The sequence below is a fragment of the Triticum aestivum genome, chromosome 4B (genome assembly GCF_018294505.1).
Source record: "Triticum aestivum cultivar Chinese Spring chromosome 4B, IWGSC CS RefSeq v2.1, whole genome shotgun sequence".
Taxonomy (NCBI): domain Eukaryota; kingdom Viridiplantae; phylum Streptophyta; class Magnoliopsida; order Poales; family Poaceae; genus Triticum; species Triticum aestivum.
Window position 1 is genome coordinate 658,887,622 of NC_057804.1, and position 19,432 is coordinate 658,907,053.

Sequence of the window (19,432 nt, forward strand, 5' to 3'; positions counted from 1 at the left end):
TCCCTCAAATCCAGCGACCTCCTCTTCCATCGTAGCCTCTCCTTCCTCCTCCTCCTCCTCCTCCTCCTCCGTCGCCCCTCCTTCCTCCTCCTCCTCCTCCTCCTTCGCTGCTGGAAGGAGAGGAAGATCCAGCGGAGCGCCGCCCATGACGATGGCCAGATCTCTGGTGGACGCAACCCATGGCGTCATCTAGGGTTTCGGCTCCAACTACGACGGCCACTGGTGAGTTGCTGCACCTACTCCTCTCTATCTCTCTCTTCCTCTTCTAACCCTTATCTCTTTTTTTGTAGCAGCAGCAAAGGAGAGGTGTGGAGAAGAGTTGGATGGGGAAGCACCATCTCCATGGACGACTTCATCCCCTCCAGGATCAGCATCGGCCATGGATGAAGAGGACGTTTACGCCTAGCAGCAGCAGCCATGGCTGGAATTTATTTTTTTATTTCCTAATTAGTTAGCAGTAGCGAGGGTCCAGAACCACGGTACTACTAGTTAGTAGTAGCACGGGTTGTATCCACGCTACTACTAACGGACGTAGTAGTAGCGCGGGTGGCACCCGTGCTACTACTACCTGTTAGCTGTAGCGACGTATCAGTAGCGCGGGCACCCGCGCTACTGATATACCTAAAACCCGCACTACTGCTAGGCTTTTCCCTAGTAGTGCCTTGTGGAGAAGGAGAAGACGGATTCCTTCAACCTGCCGCTGTACGCGCCTTCCATCGACGAAGTGGGGGCGGTAATCGAGCAGAGCGTACTGTTTGACGTCAACCATATCCAGCTCTTCGACTCCAATTGGGATCCTCAAGATGACTCGGACGGCGATGTGCTGCTCGACAGCGCCAAGAGCGGCGTGAACGTCGCCAGGACTTCGCGGGCCATCATCGGGCCCATGCTTGCGCGTCATTTCTCTTTGAGATGTACACGCAGAATGTCGCGAACCACCACGAGAAAGTGAAGACCAAATACGCCTTCATCCTCCTCTCCTTGAAGATAAGGGGCGCTGAGAACTAAGGGTGACCCAATGTCGGACTGTCATCTCCTTTGATGGAAGCAATCATAAGGCCGGCTTTCAGTTCTCTGTCTTCATGATTGTTTGTACTTTGTTCCATCTTAATGAGTACCAAGGAGGAAAATTGTAATAACTAGTACAATACCCATGTGTTGCCACGGGCTTCTTAAAAATTGTATTAGTTGCATATATAAATATAGTGCATGTCAAATTTCACATGTATAATAAAGATAGCCAGTAACAAACCAAAAAATATTGAAATCCACTCCGCTTGCAAAGTATTTTGATAAGAAATAAAATTCAATGACGTATACTATCAGATCTGATGCAAAACAATGTGGTGCAAAAACACAGTAATGTTTATTGTGCACTTCATTACAAATGATAGATAGCACACATATATCTTCTTATGCTTAAGACCGACCTTCTCATGAAGCATGTTCATTGTTACTGTCCATTAATTGAAGAGGGCACATGGAAGATTTTGTTCCCTTAAAACAAGTGTTCCAAGATGCTACAGCCAGAAAATTGATCGCATTACGCAAATATATGAAGACATGAGGTCTTCAAATGATAATTTTATTTACCCTTTGTAAAATGATGCATTATTGCGTTGTATGTAATTTAGGATGAACCAAAGGTCTTCCACATATATTTTTCCGAAGCCAGGGGCTTAACTCCAAAGTACAAAGAGCCTGATGGCTTGATCATAAAATACTTTAAGTTAGAGAGCTAAACTGAATTTTATAAATAGAGTTATGCAATATTGGCATGGAATACAAGGGCTATCTTGCATGCAGAGATAAACCCGAGGGCTTAATAGAGAAATATAGTTTCTTACCATGAATAACTGAAACCGGAAGGATCAATTGCAAAGATGCCAAAGGATAAGATTTTCCCCAATTCCTTTCCTTATCCTGTTCTTGCGTGGTAACCCATAGCCACCGGAAACCACTGACGTCGTGCACGCGAGCCGGCCGAAAGGCCATCGCCATCACGCCGCGGGGAGTCACCACAAGGCTTAGGGCAGCCATTTCTAACCCGGAGGGTGCTGCCGCCGCCACAGTCGTCGGTGCCGAGTGAGGCAGCTGGCCTGTGGATTCCATTGATGCCAGCAGCGGCTGGGAGGAAGGAAGGACATGCTCATCACGCCGCCGCGGCTTGAGAGGCTGCGGTGGAGCCGCCTCCATCCCTAGAGGAAAATTATACCAAGGAGTACCAAGGAGGAAAATTATACGCCGCGAGAAGGGCAGTGGTTGATCGTTCAACACCGCCACTGCCTCCCCTGGCCGTTAAAGAGTATGCAGATAAACGTGTATGATTGTCCCATATATTTTACGTGTCAGATAATACTTGTACACATCATTATATTATACGTAACTTCTTCATCTTTTAATCTCAGCCTTCCTAATTAAAATGAATGGATCATATACTTTTAGTATATGTGGGCAAATGTGGTGGCTTGTTTTACTTTTCTTGTAATTATATAATACTAGTAGATAACATAACAGAATAGTGCCAGTAGAAAAGTTGTTCACATGCATGCAATCGTAACCATCAAAAAAAATTATATAATACTAGTAGATAACATAAATTGGGCTGCCAAGCAACATCATCAAAGAAATTAACAAAGCCCACGAATATATGCAGTTAATTAAACTATACTTTAGCTGGGCAGCCAAACAACACCGTTACATGCGACGAAATTAAGGCGGCCAGACATAATCATCAAACGCGACCGCGTACAAACAACGTCGTCAAATACGAACAAATTAAACACATTGAAGCATCATCCACTATTAAAAGGGAATCTTTGAGACCTGCAAGTGCTCCGTAGCGCTCCGTCATCGCTGGTCGAAAAATTAATAATGGCGCTGTCTAGGGTGCAGGTGAGAATAGATTTGTTTTTGCATAATATGCAGCTGAGATGGAATGATGGTGCCATAAAATCCCATATGACCGTGAGATGTGGAAATTTTGAAAAACATATCAATAAATATTATGACATTGTGATAAAAATCTTACACATAGAAAAGGGGTAGAAACATGTAACTTTGAGATTTTGTTATTTTCCATCATTTGTGGTATGCTCTTACTTCGACCTTTTTGCATAAACTTACCATAAGTTATTTAGATTTGGTTTATGTTAATATAATCTATGTTTTCCGCTACCAAATAATCATATTTTCTTAGAGAACTTTAATATATTGTGTTTATCGATGTCTTACATGCACTCCAATTTTTCGTTGATTTTCCACACACGTAGATATATTATATTATCTTGGAATTTTTCGTTCCCGATTTATAAGATGCCTTCACATTTATAATTTGATCATAACATCAATTAGATAAATAATATATGAGTCATCATGTGACATAATATGCGATTTGGTTAGACCATGAGATCCATTATAAGATTTGCAAGGAGTACAAAGCACCTATAAACTGAAATAAACTACAGCAAGGTCCTTTGACCATGTTATGATTAATACTCTCGCCCATGTTATAAAACTACACGGCAACGTCAGATAAAACCTCACCACATTGAAGGCAGAACAGGAACAAAGGCTCCATAGCTAGTTCCCTGGACCACCACAACCGCCAAATCGAAGATCCATGAGCACAAATCACAAACACACCAATGTGTCCCCCATAATATACATTGTTGACGTCTGCAGTACAAATAAATACAAAGTTTATATGCAATATAAATCAACACAAAGTTCACATGCGACACAAATGGACACTTAGTTCACATACTATACAAATTTAGACACAGTTCTAGTTCCCACATAATACAAATTATCACTTAGTTCACATGATATAAAATCACCACGAGAATCTATTTCCCATATAGTATAATGAACACTTAATTCCCACATAATAGAAATTAACCATTAGCATAACTGAGTAGTGGGAGTTATGTCCTGCTCTTCCCCCTTTGTTCTGGACTTCCACGTCCACGTCCATGCATTCCTACTGAGGTGGTAGCTGTTGGGGAACGTAGCAGAAATTCAAAATTTTCCTACGTGTCACCAAGATCTATCTATGGAGAAACCAGCAACGAGGGGAAGGAGAGTGCATCTACATACCCTTGTAGATCGCTAAGCGGAAGCGTTCAAGAGAACGGGGTTGAAGGAGTCGTACTCGTCGTGACCCAAATCACCGGAGATCCTAGTGCCGAACGGACGGCACCTCCGCGTTCAACACACGTACACCCCGGTGACGTCTCCCACGCCTTGATCCAGCAAGGAGAGAGGGAGAGGTTGAGGAAGACTCCATCCAGCAGCAGCACAACGGCGTGGTGGTGGTGGAGGAGCATGTCAATCCTGCAGGGCTTCGCCAAGCACCGCGGGAGAGGAGAAGGGAGAGAGGTAGGGCTGCGCCAAGGAGAGGTCAAACTCATGTCTTGGCAGCCCCAAAACCCTCAAGTATATATAGGGGAGAGGGAGGGGGGTGCACCCCCTCTAGGGTTTCCACCCCAAGGGGTGCGGCTGCCCCCAATCCTATCTAAGGGTGGCGGCCAAGGGGGGAGAGGGGGGAAACTTGCCCCCCAAGTTAGGTGGAAGCACCCCCTCCCCAAACCCTAGGCGCCTTGGGCCCTTGTGGGGGGGGGGGGCGCACCAGCCCACCTGGGGCTGGTCCCCTCCCACACTTGGCCCATGCAGCCCTCCGGGGCCGGTGGCCCCACTTGGTGGACCCCCGGGACCCTCCCGGTGGTCCCGGTACGTTACCGATAAAACCCGAAACTTTTCCGATGACCAAAATAGGACTTCCCATATATAAATCTTTACCTCCGGACCATTCCGGAACTCCTCGTGACGTCCGGGATCTCATCCGGGACTCCAAACAACATTCAGTAACCACATACAAACTTCCTTTATAACCCTAGCGTCATCGAACCTTAAGTGTGTAGACCCTACGGGTTCGGGAATCATGCAGACATGACCGAGACGTTCTCCGGTCAATAACCAACAGCGGGATCTGGATACTCATGTTGGCTCCCACATGTTCCACGATGATCTCATCGGATGAACCATGATGTCAAGGACTCAATCGATCCCGTTGCAATTCCCTTTGTCTAACGGTATTGTACTTGCCCGAGATTCGATCGTCGGTATGCCGATACCTAGTTCAATCTCATTACCGGCAAGTCTCTTTACTCGTTCCGTAACACATCATCCCTGATCAACCCCTTGGTCACATTGTGCACATTATGATGATGTCCTACCGAGTGGGCCCAGAGATACCTCTCCGTTTAAACGGAGTGACAAATCCCAGTCTCGATTCGTGCCAACCCAACAGACACTTTCGGAGATACCTGTAGTGCACCTTTATAGTCACCCAGTTACGTTGTGACGTTTGGTACACCCAAAGCATTCCTACGGTATTCGGGAGTTGCACAATCTCATGGTCTAAGGAAAAGATACTTGACATTAGAAAAGCTTTAGCATACGAACTACGATCTTTGTGCTAGGCTTAGGATTAGGTCTTGTCCATCACATCATTCTTCTAATGATGTAATCCCGTTATCAACGACATCCAATGTCCATGGTTAGGAAACCGTAACCATCTATTGATCAACGAGCTAGTCAATAGAGGCTTGCTAGCGACGTGATGTTGTCCATGTATCCACACATCTATCTGAGTTTCCTATCAATACAATTATAGCATGGATAATAAACGATTATCATGAACAAGGAAATATAATAATAACTAATTTATTATTGCCTCTAGGGCATATTTCCAACAGTCTCCCACTTGCACTAGAGTCAATAATCTAGTTCACATCGCCATGTGATTAACACTCACAGGTCACATCGCCATGTGACCAACATCCAAAGAGTTTACTAGTGTCATTAAACTAGTTCACATCATCATGTGATTAAGACTCAATGAGTTCTGGGGTTTGACCTTGTTTTGCTTGTGAGAGAGGTTTTAGTCAACGGGTCTGTAACATTCAGATCATGTATGTACTTCGCAATTCTCTATGTCATATTTTAAATGTTGCTTCCACGCTCCACTTGTAGCTATTCCAAATGGTTGCTCCACTATACGTATCCGGTTTGCTACTCAGAGTCACTCGGATAGGTGTTAAAGCTTGCATCGACGTAACCCTTTACGCCGAACTCTTTATCACCTCCATAATCGAGAAACATGTCCTTATTTACTCCAAGGACAATTTTGACCGCTGTCTAATGATCCATTCCTGGATCATTCTTGTACCCCTTGACTGACTCATGGCAAGGCACACTTCCGGTGCGGTACACAGCATAGCATACTATAGAGCCTATGTCTAAAGCATAGGGGACGACCTTCGTCCTTTCTCTCTTTTCTGCCGTGGTCGAGCTTTAAGTCTTAACTTCATACCTTACATCTCAGGCAAAAACTCCTTCTTTGACTGATCCATCTTGAACACCTTCAAGATCATGTCAAGGTATATGCTCATTTGAAAGTATTATTAAGCAGTTTGATCCATCCTCATAGATTTTGATGCTCAATGTTCAAGTAGCTTGATCTAGGTTTCTTATTGAAAAACACTTTTCAAATAACCCTATATGCTTTCTAGAAATTCTACATCATTTATGATCAACAATATGTCAACAACATATACTCATCAGAAATTCCATAGTGCTCCCACTCACTTCTTTGGAAATACAAGTTTCTCATGAACTTTGTATAAACCCAAAATCTTTGATCATCTTATCAAAGCGCACATTCCAACTCCGAGATGCTTACTCCAGTCCTTAGAAGGATCGCTGGAGCCAGCATACCTTTTAGCATCCTTAGGATCGACAAAACTTTTCTGATTGTATCACATACAACCTTTCCTTACGAAAACTGGTAAGGAAACTCGTCTTGACATCCATCTGCCAGATTTCATAAATGCAGCTAATGCTAACATGATTCCGACGGACTTAAGCATCGCTACGGATGAGAAAATCTCATCGTAGTCAACTCCTTGAACTTGTGAAAAACTCTTCACCACAAGTCGAGCTTCATAGACGGTGACATTACCGTCCACGTCCGTCTTCTTCTTAAAGATCCATTTATCTCAATGGCTTGCCGATCATCGGGCAAGTCCACCAAAGTTCATGCTTTGTTCTGATACATGGATCATATCTCGGATTTCATGGCTTCTAACCATTTGTCGGAATTTGGGCCCACCATCGCTTCTCCATAGCTCGTAGGTTCATTGTTGTCTAGCAACATGACCTTCAAGACAGGATTACGTGCCACTCTGAAGTGGTACGCATCCTTGTCACCCTACGAGGTACGGTAGTGACTTGATCCAAAACTTCATGATCACTATCATAAGCTTCTACTTCAATTGGTGTAGGTGCCACAGGAACAACTTCCTATGCCCTGCTACACACTAGTTGAAGTGACGGTTCAATAACCTCATCAAGTCTCCACCATCCTCCCACTCAATTCTTCGAGACAAACTTTTCCTCGAGAAAGGACCCGATTCAAGAAACAATCCCTATTGCTTTCGGATCTGATTTAGGAGGTATACCCAACTGTTTTGGGTGTCCTATGAAGATGCATTTTATCCGCTTTGGGTTCGAGCTTATCAACCTGAAACTTTTTCACATAAGCGTCGCAGCCCCAAACTTTTAAAGAAACGACAACTTAGGTTTCTCCAAACGGTGTCGTCTCAACGGAATTACGTGGTACCCTATTAAAGTGAGTGCGGTTGTCTCTAATGCCTAACCCATGAACGATAGTGGTAATTCGATAAGAGACATCAAGGTACGCACCAAATCCAATAGGGCGCACCAGCCCACCTAGGGCTGGTCCCCTCCCACACTTGGACCATGCAGCCCTTCGGGGCCGGTGGCCCCACTTGGTGGACCCCCGGGACCCTCCCGGTGGTCCCGGTACGTTACCGATAAAACCCAAAACTTTTCCGGTGACCAAAACAGGACTTCCCATATATAAATCTTTACCTCCGGAACTCCTCGTGACGTCCGGGATCTCATCCAGGACTCCGAACAACATTCGGTAACCACATACAAACTTCCTTTATAACCCTAGCGTCATCGAACCTTAAGTGTGTAGACCCTACGGGTTCGGGAATCATGCATACATGACCGAAACGTTCTTCGGTCAATAACCAACAGCGGGATCTGGATACCCATGTTGGCTCCCACATGTTCCATGATGATCTCATCGGATGAACCACGATGTGAAGGACTCAATCGATCCCGTATACAATTCCCTTTGTCTAACGGTATTGTACTTGCCCGAGATTCGATCGTCGGTATGCCGATACCTAGTTCAATCTCGTTACCGGCAAGTCTCTTTACTCGTTCCATAACACATCATCCCGTGATCAACCCCTTGGTCACATTGTGCACATTATGATGATGTCCTACCGAGTGGGCCCAGAGATACCTCTCCGTTTACACGGAGTGACAAATCCCAGTCTCGATTCATGCCAACCCAACAGACACTTTCGGAGATACCTGTAGTGCACCTTTATAGTCACCCAGTTACGTTGTGACGTTTGGTACACCCAAAGCATTCCTACGGTATCCGGGAGTTGCACAATCTCATGGTCTAAGGAAAAGATACTTGACATTAGAAAAGCTTTAGCATACAAACTACGATCTTTGTGCTAGGCTTAGGATTAGGTCTTGTCCATCACATCATTCTTCTAATGATGTAATCCCGTTATCAACGACATCCAATGTCCATGGTTAGGAAACCGTAACCATCTATTGATCAACGAGCTAGTCAATAGAGGCTTGCTAGGGACGTGATGTTGTCCATGTATCCACACATGTATCTGAGTTTCCTATCAATACAATTATAGCATGGATAATAAACGATTATCATGAACAAGGAAATATAATAATAACTAATTTATTATTGCCTCTAGGGCATATTTCCAACAGTAGCTGTAGCATCCTGGCCCAAATTTTCTCAATGCCCAGCCCACCTGTGGGGTTGACCCAACTATAAATAGCACCCAAGCAATGCTCACATGAATCTCATCTTATAGGCCCTTATGCAATCTCAAGGCGGTGGAAATGATGCCCCTCCTACTACTCCTCCTCCTCCTGCAGAAGGTTAACCCTATGGAAATGATGCCCCTCCTCCTCAAGGCGGTGTATGAAGATGTGAACTTCTGTGTGATGTGCATGTGTTTTGCAATATGTGAACTTTAATGAGTTAACCCTATGTATGAATATGTGAACTTGTGATGTGGACCGAACCTCGATGGCGAGATCCGATCTGTTGTTGCGGCCCAATCTTTCACGACAGTCCACCTTCAGCAGCAGTAACCTCTCGCCCACGCACGCGATGTACGCAAAATAGAGGGATTGAACCTGACGGTCCAGCACGAGAAAACCAATCTCGACGACGGTACTCACGCGCAAAATAATTTCCTCGCAGAATTCGCAACAGAGGTTTTCTAAAGCTTCCTCCAAAACTTAGGAATTTTTAGACAGCTTCCCCCAAAACTCGATACGGGTGTCTACCCTAAAAACACATCGTGTTTATTATCAAAATATAACCTGCGTTTTACATGGACGCACCTGGCTCTGTATAATAGCCTACTAAACCTAGACTTGGAAAGCAAGAAAACACTCTATGCGTAAATAAACTAGACAACTCTATATTTGCCTTTTACATCTCGGCAGAATTTTATTATATAAACTAAAATCTGGTATGCCATGTTGATCTGATTAGATGGAGGTGGACCCCAGCCCAAGTCACACAAAGAGAACCTATCACGTAACAATTTACAAGTCTTCCATCGTGCAAACTCTTTACATGGCAGAAATAGAAATAGTATACAATGACGACTGCTCCTTTTCCGTTTGAACGAATGTGATGCTATCTTCTCGTAATACTCAAACTTAAATCCTTCCAAATTATCTCCATCGACGTGTCTGGCCATGTTAGCTCTACCATCGTAACTCAAGGCTTCAAGTTTTTTATGCATGCATGGCTGTACGCACATGTACCTCTCCTCACGTAATGCATGCACGTCCAACATCTTATTTTTCTCTTTCCTAAACGAGTGCGTCTCTGCTAATACCATAGTATGCATGCATGTAACTTCAACTAATTCTTGAACTAATGGAACGGCGGTAACTTGATCCTGGTGGGTAGCTTGTACGTTGTTGTAGTCATTGATCCGACTACAATTAAAACTGGTCCTATCATCCTCTCCGCCTTGAAACGAAACCGTCCTCGGTTTCGAGTAGTCATTCTGAGCAATTACATCCATCTTGATTTTTGAGGTTAACAGTTCAGTAGCTTCGATCTCCTTTTCCATTGCTTGTTCCTTCTCTTTTAACCTCTCCACACGGTCTTTCCTCCAGGCAATAAAAAACTCTTCCGGCATACACACGAGACCACACTTCTTACCCACATTGGTATGATACATGTATGTGAGATGGTCATATGTAGCACGATATTCCTTATACCATGGCTCTCCCAACAATATGTGACACGAAATCATCGACACCGGTATCACGTCACACAAGACCTCACAGAAAAAAATTCCCAACAAAAACGGTACCTTCGTTTGTTGAGTGACAGCGAGATCTCCATTACCCCAACGCAATAAGTATGGTTGTGGTAGCGGTGTTGTGCGTAGCTCCAACTTTGTCACCATCTCAATGCTTGCAACGTTGATCAAACTCATGTGATCGATCGTCATGGCACATGATCTTTCTCTCACCACAATACGAATATGAAAAAGTCCGGTCCAACAGCCTTCCTCCTCCAACTGAAATTCATAGCTTAGCTTTCTTAATAATGACGTGCTTGTCATCTTCTCCATAGTGCCGTGAACAACCTGATGCTCTGATACCACCTGATATGGACCGAACCTCGATGGCGAGATCCGATCTGTTGTTGCGGCTCAATCTTTCACGACAGTCCACCTTCAGCAGTAGTAACCTCTCGCCCACGCACGCGATGTACGCAAAATAGAGGGATTGAACCTGACGGTCCAGCACGAGAAAACAAATCACGACGACGGTACTCACGCGCAAAACAATTTCCTCGCAGAAATCGCAACAGAGGTTTTCTAAATCTGCCTCCAAAACTTAGGGATTTTTAGACAGCTTCCCCCAAAACTCGATACGGGTGTCTACCCTAAAAACACATCGTGTTTATTATCAAAATATAACCTGCGTTTTACATGGACGTACCTGGCTCTATATAATAGCCTACTAAACCTAGACTTAGAAAGCAAGAAAACACTATGCGTAAACAAACTAGACAACTCTATATTTGCCTTTTACATCTCGGCAGAATTTTATTATATAAACGAAAATCTGGTATGCCATGTTGATCTGATTAGATGGAGGTGGACTCCAGCCCAAGTCGCACAAAAAGAACCTATCACGTAACAATTTACAAGTCTTCCATCGTGCAAACTCTTTACATGGCAGAAATAGAAATAGTATACAACGACGACTGCTCCTTTTCCGTTTGAACGAATGTGATGCTATCTTCTCGTAATACTCAAACTTAAATCCTTCCAAATTATCTCCATCGACGTGTCTGGCCATGTTAGCTCTACCATCGTAACTCAAGGCTTCAAGTTTTTTATGCATGCATGGCTGTACGCACATGTACCTCTCCTCACGTAATGCATGCACGTCCAACGTCTTATTTTTCTCTTTCCTAAACGAGTGCGTCTCTGCTAATACCATAGTATGCATGCATGTAACTTCAACTAATTCTTGAACTAATGGAACGGCGGTAACTTGATCCTGGTGGGTAGCTTGTACGTTGTTGTAGTCATTGATCCGACTACAATTAAAACTGGTCCTATCATCCTCTCCGCCTTGAAACGAAACCGTCCTCGGTTTCGAGTAGTCATTCTGAGCAATTACATCCATCTTGATTTTCGAGGTTAACAGTTCAGTAGCTTCGACCTCCTTTTCCATTGCTTGTTCCTTCTCTTTTAACCTCTCCACACGGTCTTTCCTCCAGGCAATAAAAAACTCTTCCGGCATACACACGAGACCACACTTCTTACCCACATTGGTATGATACATGTATGTGAGATGGTCATATGTAGCACGATATTCCTTATACCATGGCTCTCCCAACAATATGTGACACGAAATCATCGACACCGGTATCACGTCACACAAGACCTCACAGAAAAAATTTCCAAACAAAAACGGTACCTTCGTTTGTTGAGTGACAGCGAGATCTCCATTACCCCAACGCAATAAGTATGGTTGTGGTAGCGGTGTTGTGCGTAGCTCCAACTTTGTCACCATCTCAATGCTTGCAACGTTGATCAAACTCATGTGATCGATCGTCATGGCACATGATCTTTCTCTCACCACAATACGAGTATGAAAAAGTCCGGTCCAACGGCCTTCCTCCTCCAACTGAAATCCATAGCTTAGCTTTCTTAATAATGACGTGCTTGTCATCTTTTCCATAGTGTCGTGAACAACCTGATGCTCTGATACCACCTGATATGGACCGAACCTCGATGGCGAGATCCGATCTGTTGTTGCGGCCCAATCTTTCACGACAGTCCACCTTCAGCAGCAGTAACCTCTCGCCCACGCACGCGATGTACGCAAAATAGAGGGATTGAATCTGACAGTCCAACACGAGAAAACAAATCACGACGACGGTACTCGCGCGCAAAACAATTTCCTCGCAGAAATCGCAACAGAGGTTTTATAAAGCCGCCTCCAAAACTTAGGGATTTTTAGACAGCTTCCCCCAAAACTCGATACGGGTGTCTACCCTAAAAACACATCGTGTTTATTATCAAAATATAACCTGCGTTTTACATGGACGCACCTGGCTCTATATAATAGCCTACTAAACCTAGACTTAGAAAGCAAGAAAACACTATGCGTAAACAAACTAGACAACTCTATATTTGCCTTTTACATCTCGGCAGAATTTTATTATATAAACTAAAATCTGGTACGCCATGTTGATCTGATTAGATGGAGGTGGACCCTAGCCCAAGTCGCACAAAGAGAACCTATCAAGTAACAATTTACAAGTCTTTCATCGTGCAAACTCTTTACATGGCAGAAATAGAAATAGTATACAACGACGACTGCTCCTTTTCCGTTTGAACGAATGTGATGCTATCTTCTCGTAATACTCAAACTTAAATCCTTCCAAATTATCTCCATCGACGTGTCTGGCCATGTTAGCTCTACCATCGTAACTCAAGGCTTCAAATTTTTTATGCATGCATGGCTGTACGCACATGTACCTCTCCTCACGTAATGCATGCACCACGTCCAACATCTTATTTTTCTCTTTCCTAAACGAGTGCGTCTCTGCTAATACCATAGTATGCATGCATGTAACTTCAACTAATTCCTGAACTAATGGAACGGCGGTAACTTGATCCTGGTGGGTAGCTTGTACGTTGTTGTAGTCATTGATCCGACTACAATTAAAACTGGTCCTATCAACTTGTGTGTAATGTGCTCGAGCAATTGTTTTGCTCTATGAACTTGTATGAAACAATGGCCTATGTGAACTAGTTTGAGTTATGCTTATGTGAACTAGTTTAGATTATGCCTATGTGTGTGATGTGTTTCTCAAGGAGTTTCTAGGGAGCTCCTATCTCCCACATTCATTTGATATGATAACATTTTCTGCACTAAAGATATAGATAGAAAATGTATCTAGTTATTTTCAGTTGCAGTGACTAGATAAGAAACAGCTTCAAAACAGAAGTAATGGGACATATTTCCGAGAGCAACACTTGAAAACACTCACTTTCACAAGTGCGGCTCTCGGAAACGGGTCGCATGGACACTTTAACTACTGTAGTGGCATTCTTTTCCGAGGGAGTCTCTCGGAGACGAATGGCTCTCCAGCACTCCACCCGTGGCATTCTTTTCCGAGGGCGAGAGCACTCGGTAAAGTACCACTGACATGTGGGACACAAGGGTACAAGGGTCAGAGTATCAGTCAATGGTGGTATAACGAACGGTAATAATTTGAATATTTCACTGATAACTTGGTCTAGGGGTCAGAACGTTTTTGTGGCTGTTTTTTACCGAGCGGTTCCTCAAGGCCATCGGTATAGATAAAAGAAACTGACGGAGCAGTCAGTTGCGAACGGGCATGCCACGTGGCTACTCTTTGCCATGTGGTGCTCTCGGCATACTCTGTTCGTCATGATTCGGTGTCGGTAACATAAGCTAGTTGCCGTGAACCCATAGTTGCCGAGTGTTGCTCTCGGCATATCGACATTTGTCGAGTGCCTGTGGTTTGGCTCTCGGCGAAGAGCCAAACACCCAGCATATACGAAAGTTCCAATAGTGATTCTAACTTATTAGAACAAACCATCAAAACAAAATTGTCACAAGCATGATTCTAGTTAACATTACATTCTTTTAGGCATCTAGTTATTAACCTTAATAAAGGTACATATGCTTCGGCCCCTACTAGTCACAGCATGCTGTTACCAAATCACCGACCCGTCTTCTTCTCACGCACTCTCAGCATATAGACTAGACCAAATTTGCAGCTCTGTCTTGTTGGAAACATATATATAGACTCATTCAAGAAAGCACTCATCATCACTATCCTCCTCCACGTAAGGAAACGGCACATCCTCGAGTCCACCCAAGTAGCCACCGCATGTGGGGTGCCTGAGCTTTCTTGCTCGCTTATTGCACCCGAAACAACAACCTTCATGTGAGAAAAAAAATATGTAGTATATGTTAGGAGATGCTAACAAAAAGTCAAGAAAACTAGGGCGAAAGCGAAATAGTTACCAGAGTCCTTGTCTTCCAACGGAGTGCAGAGAACAACATGTTCTTCCTGGAAGCAGTCATGCTCCATCTCAGCAAAGAACAAAGTTGGTCTGCCATCTACACCTTTCACCACAAAGTTGGAATGCACATATCCTCCAAGCATTCCAGAAACCAGATTCCTTTCTTTCTCTTCCACAAACTCAAAATCATTAATCTGAAATACAAACTACACGTGTAAGAAGAGTCTCATTCTAGAATAAGTCGAGCACTCGCTAACATATACGGCGGCAAAGCGAAATGCAAGGAAACATAAATGTTTTGATTATGATATATATTTTGGGCATGCCTGCATATTATTTTGCTTGGCATATGTGTTGAGCGCTATAATCAAACTCTTGCGATTACGCTCTTGTTTGCGCTTCATCAGCTGCTCATGGGACGGCGACGCGGGCCTGAGGCTCATTTGGCGCTGGGCGCAAGCAAGCCAGAAATCCTGGAACTCCTGAAACTCCTTTGAAGCGGAATCATCCAATGTCTGCAGTCCGGCATAGTCGTTACTGCATGCATGGAGACAGATACAAATTAGGATGTGAACTCAATAGTTCTAATGACACATGTAGACGAGATTGCTTGAGTTAATATTATTAGAGGACATGACAATTAAGAGTACGTGTTCTCTAGATCCCCGCAAAAAAAAAAAATATTGTTCTCTAGATAAAATCTTACATTACTACACCAAACTGGCTAGTTATATCATTGCACCCCTTGAATGCATCTTCTCATATATATTATTGATTCTTTTATACCAGATCAAAACATGCACGATATCCCCAAAGGTTGCATCAAAGAGCTACTAGCATATGTGAGACCAAGTGTCTGCACGACTGCGTACGTACATGGTAAATTCTCCATATATCGGCGACATGGCCACCGATGGGTCGACCGCTCCTGCATCAGATGCGATATAAAATCAACGGCAGTAATTTGCGAGACCCCTGAACAAAGATGCGCTACGCCACGCCACACATGGAGATAGAGTAAATCACGAGGACGGCGTTACCTGTACTGTAACTGGAGCGAGATAGCTAGGGAGATGAAGGAAGGAGGAGATCGGCAGATCGCGGGAGATGAGATCAAACTTCCTTCGCCGCCGAGACCTAGATGGATTTCTTCTTCTTTTTGCTTGTCGTATAAGTATGTAAAGGAAGAGGAAGCCTTATACTAGTACTACTACACACGTCGTGGTACCCAACTGGCGCGGCCGATTTTGCCAGCACGACACACATCCCAGGCCTTTTCGGAATCGGAATCGGAACCGGAATCGGAAAAGGAACATGAGAACACGAATCCTTATGTATACTAGTACTACTACTACTACAAGTCTTCTCGTTGCTCCAAAAAAAAAACTACAAGTCTTCTTCCTCCTTAGACAGGACCAAATTCCTCACAAAAAAAAAAAGAAGAGCGGAAGGACAAATCTCTCGGCAGCGGAGGCGGTTTGATCTCATCGCCGGTGATCTCCTCCTTCCTTCACCACCCGCCCTCTCCCTGCATCTCTCCACTTACAGGTAATTAACGCTGCCCGTCCTTGTGATTTACAGCATCTCTCCAGTTACACAGGTAACACCGGCCTTCTGATTCAACCCTCCCCTCGCCGTCTCCATGTGTGGCGTGGCGTAGCACATCTTGCTCAGGGGTCTCACTCATTCCTGATGTTAATTATATATCTGATCTGATACAGGAGCGGTCGATCCATCGGTGGCCATGCCGTCGTCGATCGGCCAACGCAACCTCTTGTGTTTACGGAGAAATTGGGATGTACGTATGTATGCAGACACTAGTTCATCATATATGCTCTTTGATTTTATTTTACTTTTTTGAAAAGGGAGGTCTCCTCGGCCTCTGCATCAGAACGATGCATACGGCCACATAAATAGATAAATAAAGTTGTTTAACAAGGTCGTATAGTCTGAAAACAAAATAACGGCGAGCTCACAAAGAGCCACAACGCCAAAAACACAAGGCCCAAAAGCTACAACCGGCTGGCAAAACAAAGATAGGTAAACTAATTGTCTATCCTATTACATGACCGCCATCCAAACCGGTTGAAGATATCGCGCGCTACCATCTCCCACCGGACAGATTCAGTAACCAAACGCTTCCTGGCCTCCGTCGGAGTGAGTAAGGACCACATACGGATCAGCGCAGTAGCTCGGAATAAAACCTGCAAAAAATGAATATTTGTTCGTCTGTTAAAAGCCAAATTATTTCTGCAATTCCAAATTGCTCACAACAAAGCACATACTCCTACACGAATGTGTCTAGCTGTTTCGGACTCTATCCCAACAAGCCACGTTCCAAATAACGTACTGACCGAATTCGGAAGAGTAATGTTAAAGGCAATATGCACCGTGTGCCATAAAACCTTTGCCAATGGGCAGTCAAAGAAGAGGTGCTTGATGGTTTCATCCCGATCGCAGAAACTACACCTAGTAGATCCTGTCCAGTTGCGCCTAATCAAATTATCCTTTGTTAAAATGACTTGTTTATGTACAAACCACATAAACACTTTAATTTTCAAAGGAACTTTGACTTTCCAAACCTCTTTGGAACTAGGGATAACACTAGAGTTAATGACATCGATATACATTGACTTAACTGTGAACTCTCCCGACCTAGTAAGCTTCCAACACAACTGATCGGGCTGATGAGATAGCTGAACCTCCATCAGTCTACTCACCAAATGAAGCCATGCTTCCCACCGGTCGCCCACAAGCGCCCTCCTAAACTGAATATTAAGGGGAATGGACTGCAAAATCGTGGCAACAAGAGCATCACGTCGTTGAACAATATGATACAGGGACGGATACTGAAGCGCTAACGGCGTTTCACCAAGCCAAGTATCCTCCCAGAAGCGAGTGGTGTTACCATTACCGACTATAAACTTTGTTCTATTAAAGAAGGCAGCTTTGACTCTCATAAGCCCCTTCCAAAACGGCGAGTCTGTCGGTCTCACTGTCGCCTGGGACAACGTCTTGGACTGCAGATACTTACTACGTAGAATCTGCGCCCACGTGGCCTCAGATTCAACCGAAAGTTTATACAGCCACTTACTGAGAAGACATCTGTTTTGACTTCAAGATTCTCAATACCAAGGGCCCCCTGGTCCTTTGGTCGACAAATGATATCCCATTTGGCGAGTCGGTATTTTCTCTTTAGTTCATCACTCTGCCAGAAGAACCGGGATCGATAGAAGTCCAGCCTTTTCCTAACACCAACTAGGACTTCGAAGAAAGATAAGAGAAACATAGGCATACTCGTGAGCACCGAATTAATAAGGATCAGTCGTCCTCCATATGACATGAGTTTGCCCTTCCAGCAGCTGAGTTTCTTCTCAAACCGGTCTTTGATGCTCTTCCATTCTCTGTTTGTCAGCTTACGATGGTGAATGGGTATACCTAAGTACATGAAAGGTAACGCCCCCAATTCGCATCCAAACAATTGCCTATAAGCATCTTGTTCCTCATTGGCTCTACCAAAGCAGAACAACTCGCTTTTATGAAAATTGATCTTCAATCCGGTCAATTGTTCAATTAAGCATAACACCAGCTTCATATTTCTCGCTTTTGCCAAGTCATGCTCCATAAAGATGATTGTATCATCAGCGTACTGGAGGATGGATACACCTCCATCAACTAGATATGAGGCACCAAGCCACCCACCTGACCGGCCTCCTTTGCCCTTCCTATCAGAATTGCCAAGATGTCAACCACAATGTTGAACAGAATAGGAGACATTGGATCACCTTGTCTCAGGCCCTTGTGTGTCTGGAAATAATTGTTGGAAATATGCCCTAGATGCAATAATAAAATGATTATTATTATATTTCCATGTTCATGATAATTGTCTATTATTCATGCTATAATTGTGTTATCCGGAAATCGTAATACATGTGTGAATACATAGACCACAACATGTCCCTAGTGAGCCTCTAGTTGACTAGCTCGTTGATCAATAGATAGTCATGGTTTCCTGACTATGAACATTGGATGTCATTGATAACGGGATCACATCATTAGGAGAATGATGTGATGGACAAGACCAAATCCTAAGCATAGCACAAGATCGTGTAGTTCGCTTTGCTAGAGCTTTTCTAATGTCAAGTATCATTTCCTTAGACCATGAGATAGTGTAACTCCCGGATACCGTAGGAGTGCTTTGGGTGTACCAAACGTCACAACATAATTGGGTGGCTATAAAGGTATACTACAGGTATCTAAGAAAGTGTCTGTTGGGTTGACACGGATCGAGACTGGGATTTGTCACTCCGTATGACGGAGAGGTATCTCTGGGCCCACTCGGTAATGCATCATCATAATGAGCTCAATGTGACCAAGTGGTTGGTCACGGGATCATGCATTACGTGACGAGTAAAGTGACTTGCCGGTAACGAGATTGAACGAGGTATTGGGATACCGACGATCGAATCTCGGGCAAGTAACGTACCGATTGACAAAGGGAATTGTATACGGGATTACTTGAATCCTCGACATCGTGGTTCATCCGATGAGATCATCGTGGAACATGTAGGAGCCCATGGGTATCCAGATCCCGCTGTTGGTTATTGGCCGGAGAGCTGTCTCTGTCATGTCTGCTTGATTCTCGAACCCGTAGGGTCTACACACTTAAGGTT

The 19,432-nt window shown here is 44.1% G+C and overlaps 1 protein-coding gene across 1 annotated transcript; it reads right to left on the reverse strand.

Moving 5' to 3' along the window:
* Nucleotides 1–14,330: 14,330 nt before the first annotated feature.
* Nucleotides 14,331–15,965, reverse strand: LOC123089701 (uncharacterized). The gene is made up of 5 exons (XM_044511300.1): nt 15,800–15,965; nt 15,636–15,687; nt 15,086–15,296; nt 14,761–14,953; nt 14,331–14,674 (listed from the first exon to the last, which is right to left on the reverse strand). Exons 2-5 carry the CDS (start codon nt 15,662–15,664, stop codon nt 14,541–14,543), a joined length of 567 nt encoding a protein of 188 aa, XP_044367235.1. The 5' UTR covers nt 15,665–15,687; nt 15,800–15,965; the 3' UTR covers nt 14,331–14,540.
* Between the last annotated feature and the right edge of the window lie 3,467 nt (nt 15,966–19,432).